Source organism: Sinocyclocheilus anshuiensis, unplaced genomic scaffold (assembly GCF_001515605.1).
Source record: "Sinocyclocheilus anshuiensis isolate Anshui unplaced genomic scaffold, SAMN03320099.WGS_v1.1 scaffold139, whole genome shotgun sequence".
Lineage (NCBI taxonomy): Eukaryota > Metazoa > Chordata > Actinopteri > Cypriniformes > Cyprinidae > Sinocyclocheilus > Sinocyclocheilus anshuiensis.
Window position 1 is genome coordinate 455,551 of NW_015549566.1, and position 6,388 is coordinate 461,938.

The 6,388-nt window shown below is 35.1% G+C and overlaps 1 protein-coding gene across 1 annotated transcript; it reads left to right on the forward strand.

Moving 5' to 3' along the window:
• Positions 1–346: 346 nt before the first annotated feature.
• Positions 347–4,140, forward strand: LOC107657226 (uncharacterized). Its single transcript, XM_016445251.1, has 10 exons — positions 347–490; positions 1,695–1,761; positions 1,844–1,981; positions 2,108–2,428; positions 2,893–2,996; positions 3,078–3,184; positions 3,265–3,344; positions 3,447–3,481; positions 3,574–3,705; positions 3,856–4,140. Exons 1-10 carry the CDS (start codon positions 347–349, stop codon positions 4,138–4,140), a joined length of 1,413 nt encoding a protein of 470 aa, XP_016300737.1.
• The last annotated feature ends 2,248 nt before the right edge of the window (positions 4,141–6,388 follow it).

The window sequence follows — 6,388 nt, forward strand, 5'->3', positions numbered from 1 at the left end:
TGTTTTGTGTGTCATGTAAGGTCTTCTAGTCGTTTCAGAGTTTTGTAATGACCTACATCTGCTTTCTTCTTCTTCAGTAATTATCAGCCCAGCAGAGTGAAGATAAGAAATGCATAAAAAAATGGAAATGACATGATCAGTCTCAGCTTGTGCATCGTTTATTTAGGACACACTGGAAAATATGGAACCCTCAAAACTGAACCAGCTGAAAAAAATACTAGACAATGAAGTTCTGATGAAAAGAGAAACTGCTCATGGTGAGACAGCAGTTTGCTTTAACTTGAGCCTTACATGTGTATATACACTCAGGTCTGTGAAAGTATTTGTGTTTGCACCAGAGCCGTGGATGGGACTGATGGAGGCCGTGCTGAGATCTTTGGAGGGAGTGCTGTGCAGGATGAATGGGGAGGTCTGGCAGCAACAGGACAGCACAGCTACAAACAGCCACAGAGACACTCGAGAGAGTGAACTTCACACTGGATGCATTCAGGTTACTTATTTAAACCCATTAAAACAACACAGAGCCATGGATAAGTAATGAATGTACATAGTAGTGATATTAAAAGGATAATTCAGTAAAAAATGTAAATTCTGTCATTATTTAAGCATGTTTTAAAATGATTCTTTTATCATTTTATGATCAGATCAGATTATATTTTTAATCATAAAAGTGGTCCATTTGGTGTAATGTTTGATGCGCTCTTTTGGACAGTGTTGTTATTGTTAACTAAAACCATTAAACATTTGTTTTGTTAATTGACATAAATCTGAAATAAAATGTAAATAAAAAATAAAATAAACTGGAGGAAAAATTTTAAATGTTGCCTTACCATCTAAACAAAATAAAAAAAGTTGAAGTAGTAGCAATTACTAAAACTACAATAAAAATAGAGCTAAACAGAAAAATTAAAATAAAAAAAGTCATAACAAAATCACTAAAACTAAAATGAAATAAAAGTTTAAAGTGCCCCTATTGTGTCATTTCGAATATTGCCCTTTCATGCAGTGTGTAATATAGCTGTCTGTGAATGTAAACTATCTGCAAAGTTATTCTCTCAAAAAAAAAGAAAAAAGAATTGACTCTGAATCCCCCAAACGAGTCGTCAGGAATCCGAATCCCACTTCCGTGATGGCTACACATCACTGAGTATCACATTTGCATAATGCCCGCCTATGTTCTACATTGGCCGGCCGTGAACAACTTGACCTGCCCTCAAACACTGTAGCTTCATGTGGTTAACATCATGTCAAGTAGATGCTGTGAAAGTAAATTAGTTTTATTTTCACTTCCGAATGATGAGGAATTAAATGCATATTATGAGAAAACGAAAGTGTTTTTTGACCTTGCATGCATGTAAACCTATTGTAGGAGCCTCCCAAAACAATATTAGGAACCTTAAAAATGTTGTGCGCATGTGCAGTCATAAGATAGAGTCTCAGGTTTCTATGGGAACCGGAGCTTCTAACGGCAGCTGCAGTGACGCAATGACTTTAACAATCAGCGAGGGACATATTCCACCATATTGCACGTTGCCGTTTCTCCCATTCATAATAGAGTGAACCGTCTTTGTATATTTATAGTCTTTGATCTAATATGGATGCATCAGCTTACAGCTGTGAGTACATAATGACAGATTTTTATTTTTATTTTTTTGGTGAACTATTCCATTAAGTATTTCATTATTGTTTTACAGTTTTCCCCTGCAGATATGTCAGAGTTTAAAGTGAGTGCAGATACAGAGGCAGCTTCCTCAGACCCAGGTTTGACCTTGTTTAAAATCCAGTTTGTAGTCTTTGACCCAAGGCTCCTGCTGTGCTAACAGTACATGCTCTCATCTGTCAGGTCAACAGCAGAGCACCATCCCCTGCGTGAGTGAAGAGGAACTGGCCAAGTTTGTGTCTCTGACGCCTCTGTCCAAAACACTGCAGGAGATAAAGGAATCACTCCAGACTCTCGCCCACATGCCCAAGACAGAGGACGGTCGGTACACATTTGTGCATTTGGATTCAGTGAGCTAAAGTTGCAATGCACTTTTAATGAATTAAGTTGATACAGAACAATTAAAAATATAATATAATGACCTACATCTTCTGTCTTCTCCTTCAGTAATTATCAGCCCAGCAGAGAGTGAACTGTCGCACCTGATCCCTGTTGCCCTTGACAACCTTTCCCCACAGCATTTCGCTGTCTTCCTGTTTGGCTGCCATGTTGTGCGTTTACTGAGCAGAGCTTGTTCCTTCCCCCCTGTCATGCTGCTTTTGGCCAGGACGGTGCCAGTCTCTCACTGTGATAACCTGCTGGCCTTCTGTCATAAAGACTTTTATTATGACACAGTTAATCAAATTCTGTACATCCTAGAGAAGAAGCTTCAAAACGCTGGCCAGTTCATCTCCATTCTCTTACACTCAATGGCCTACATAACCTCAGGTAAGAGAGATTGACCTAGCCTTCCCTAAATAGTTGTTTACTGTAGTCAAAGATGTCTACAGCTATTTTCATCATCTAACAAGGCAAGTCACTTAAGGACAAAGTTTGTTTTGAAAGAAGTCTCTTATGCTCACATGGCTGCTTTTATTTGATCAAAAATACAGTAAAACTGTTATATTAATATTATTACAATTTAAAACAACCGTTTTCTATTTTAATATATTTTAGAATGTAAGCTAATCATATCTATTATATATAGCTGAATTTATTTGAAATAGATTTTATTTTACAAAGTAAAAGTCTTTACTGTGACTTTTCATCAATTTAATTTATCCTTGCTGACTAAAAGTATTAGTTTATTAAAAAATCTTACTGACTATTTTATATAAATATTTTAATTGTCAGCCAAATTAAAAGCAAAACAACCTTAAACATTTTTCTTTTGGCATTTCCTTCTTTTATAGGCTCAGAATCTCTTGAATTCATAAAAGCCTTCCACTTGGCTGTATCGGCATTAAGCATGCAGTTGTTTTATCACTCTTTCACTGAGGACCAGAGGAAAGGAAAGGTAAGGCACTGTTTGAAATATATACATATACTGTATATGAAATCCAGGAAGAGCTAAAACAGGCTTTCGCTCACATGTTAGATGATTGAGGAAAACACACAGAAGGCCTTTGGAACATTAGTAGAGGACTTCTTCACTGTAAAAATACCCACTGAAACCCATTTCGCTGAGCACCTGCTGGCAGAGAGGTTAGTATCTAATCTAAGATGTTTTTGACATTAAAAATATATGAAAACATTCAAAGAACATTCACTTCAATGGATTTTAGACTTCAAGTACATAAATACTTCAAGTTGGAACAGCTTCTCCAGGAACTAAAACCAACCCTGAAAGACAGACATGGAGATGGTAAGAGATTTTAGAGCAGTTTTTAACGGAAAACATTCTTAGCCTAGGAGGCACCTTGAGCACTGGTACAATTTTTTGGGTCTTTTGTGTATATTGTTGCAGGACGAGGGCAAACTGGCCTAAAGACTCAAGTCCCAGTGAGTGAAAGCACTTTTTGTGTTGTGTTATTTATTCTGAGGAGTGTACGCCTATGGAAATATATCCTCTTTTTCATCTACCTGTGCTTCAGGTGCTGTGTGTGGAAAGAGAAATAAACAGACTTGATGAAGTTTACCAGCAGCTCTCCTCTGAACTCCACAGGGCAACACACATACACAGCCCACCGGAGAAGAAAGAGTCCAGGTTTGACAAACCGGTTCAGGTAACAGCCAATCTGACTCACCTTATGCTGGTGTACAGGAGACCCCTATACAGCCCCCACGATATTTGCGGAAGGGCCAAATGCATTTAAATTGTAAAATGTATTTCTCATTCTTTCTGTCTTTGTCTCTCACGCTCCCCATGCTTGCAGGAGCAGCAGATGATGCTGGAGCTGCAGAAGTGTACGGTGGATCAGAGACTGAAGGAGATGAGAGACAGACTTTCTAAACTGAGCTCAAGCCAGCGAGCGAGTCCTAATGAAGACAGACCAGCTCACGGCACAGTCCTGGCTCAGGAAGACAGCCAGACACCCAGCAAACGCAAACCAGACAGCGGAGGACCAGAGAAACAGACACCTGCTGCAGGACAGTCCAGCAACAAGAAAAAGCAAAGCAAGCATATGGACAAAGATGAGGAAAAGGGTGTGACTGCGTGAGGAATAATGTTTGAAAACAGTGATTATTATAAAAATACAAAAATGTCCCCCCACTAGTCACGTGTAGATTTTATGGCTATTTGTGACAAAAATTCACATGGAGGAGATGGCTGTAACATTTAACACCTCTGGTTTGGAAGCAGTGTTATGCTAAACAACTTAGCAAATGTAGTCATAACCTTAAAACTGAATCTTTTTTTATTCTTTATACCTGTCAGACTCAGTGTACTGCTGCTGATAGATTAGATTTTTTCCCTAAATGTGCCATTCATTTTTAATGCTCATGAACTTTATGCTTTTGAGAAAAGTAGCATTTAAAGTTTTAAAATCCTCTACTGACACTAATGTAATATCATTTTCATTTTTGACTAATAATAATAATATATTAATTGATTAATTAACTATTATTATTATCACTACAACTAATATAAATAACAGCTACAACAATAGATAAACAACAAAATCATAATAATAATGACAATTACTATTATCATTGTTAAGAACAACAACAACAACTATTATTATTGTTGGTGTTGTTGTAGTGACAACAACAATAATAATGGTCATTGTTATTACTGTTGTTGTTATTGTTGTTGTTGTTATGTTATCATTATCCTTGCAACTAATATAAATAACAGCAACAACAATGCCCATTATTTTTGTTCTTATTAATAAAAATAATACTAAATATTATTATTGTAGTCACTGGGAAACATTCTGAGATGATCTAGTCACTCTGTTGAGCTTGAACTTATCTTAGTTTGAGCTCAAATTGACCGCTAGTGAAATTGTGTCTATTTTGCATTTTTTTTTAATGTAATTTAAATTTAATATAGTTTCTTTGTTACAAATTACATTATCGTAACAGTTTGAGTTTGCAATTGAAAGTTCAATTACAAATGAATCACAATATTATTAGATTTTGTTTTAAGATTTAAGATTTTAAGAGTCAGAAATTTGCTTATTTAATAGTGACTTAAGATGTATTTTATAGTTTATAAATATTTATTCTTCATTGTTTAATTATTATATTATATTAATATTAAATATTTATTATTAATATCACTACAACTAATATAAATAACAGCTACAACAAAAATAGTAAATAAACAACAAAATCATAATAATAATAATAATAATGACAATTATTATTATCGTTGTTGTTAAGTACAACAACTATTATTATTATTATTGTAGTGACAACAACAACAATAATGGTCATTGTCATTACTGTTGTTGTTATTATTATTATTATGTTATTATTATCCCTGCAACTAATATAACAGCAGCAATGACAATGACAATGACCATTATTTTTGTTGTTTTTTAATAAAAATAATAGTAATTATTATTATTGTAGTAACAACAACAATAATAATTAGTAGTAGTAGTATTTGTGTATATCAATCTGTTTGAGTTTACTTATTAGTATAACAAAAACTTTTGCGGCTTAGCAAGCACTGTATTTCTGTCAGGAAATGCAAATGTAGTTGCTTTTGCTTTGCTCTTGTTCTGAATGTTTGTTTAATATACATTATTTATGAACAGGTTGTCATGCTGTATTTCTGGAGGAGATATGATCATGCCTATTTCTGTCCTGGCTCTCTTCATTGCAAACGGACAGCTGCAATACCTGAGAGGACTCCATTTGAGTAATGAACTCATAGTCAGATCTCTAGTCCACAGTCCAGAGTCGCTTATTACAGAAGCCACTGTTTTCTTTGCAGAAATATTGTCCTCTATTAAAGGGCTGAAGATCCACTGATATGTATGTCCATAATGGGAGCATCCTCCTGTAAGTGTTGTCATTTATTATTTATGGCATATAAATGTTTTAAACAGAAAGTCTGTCCATTTGTAGATCTACTAGAAAGATCTGTTGACAATGCCCCTAAGTAAAGAGCAAGTATGACATCTGTCTACATTAAAACTGGCAGAGAAAGAAAAAGAAACAGAAAGTTTAGGTACATTTCTCAAGCTTATTTCTTAAGCTTATTTCTTAGAATCACCTTTGGATAACATTTCTACTGAAATACATTAGACAAAGTTGGATTGGTAAAATGAAACTCCATTTTCAGAGGAAAACAAAATTAATTCATAGAACAGGGTGCCATATTTCACTTGACTGAGCAAAAATTCATGTAGTAGACCTGAAATTGCTCTAGATCTCTTGAAATGTTTCCTCATTCCCCGTTAACACCAGTAAATAAAGGGCCAGAAATCCTTTGCCGCAAAAAAAAAAGTTTTT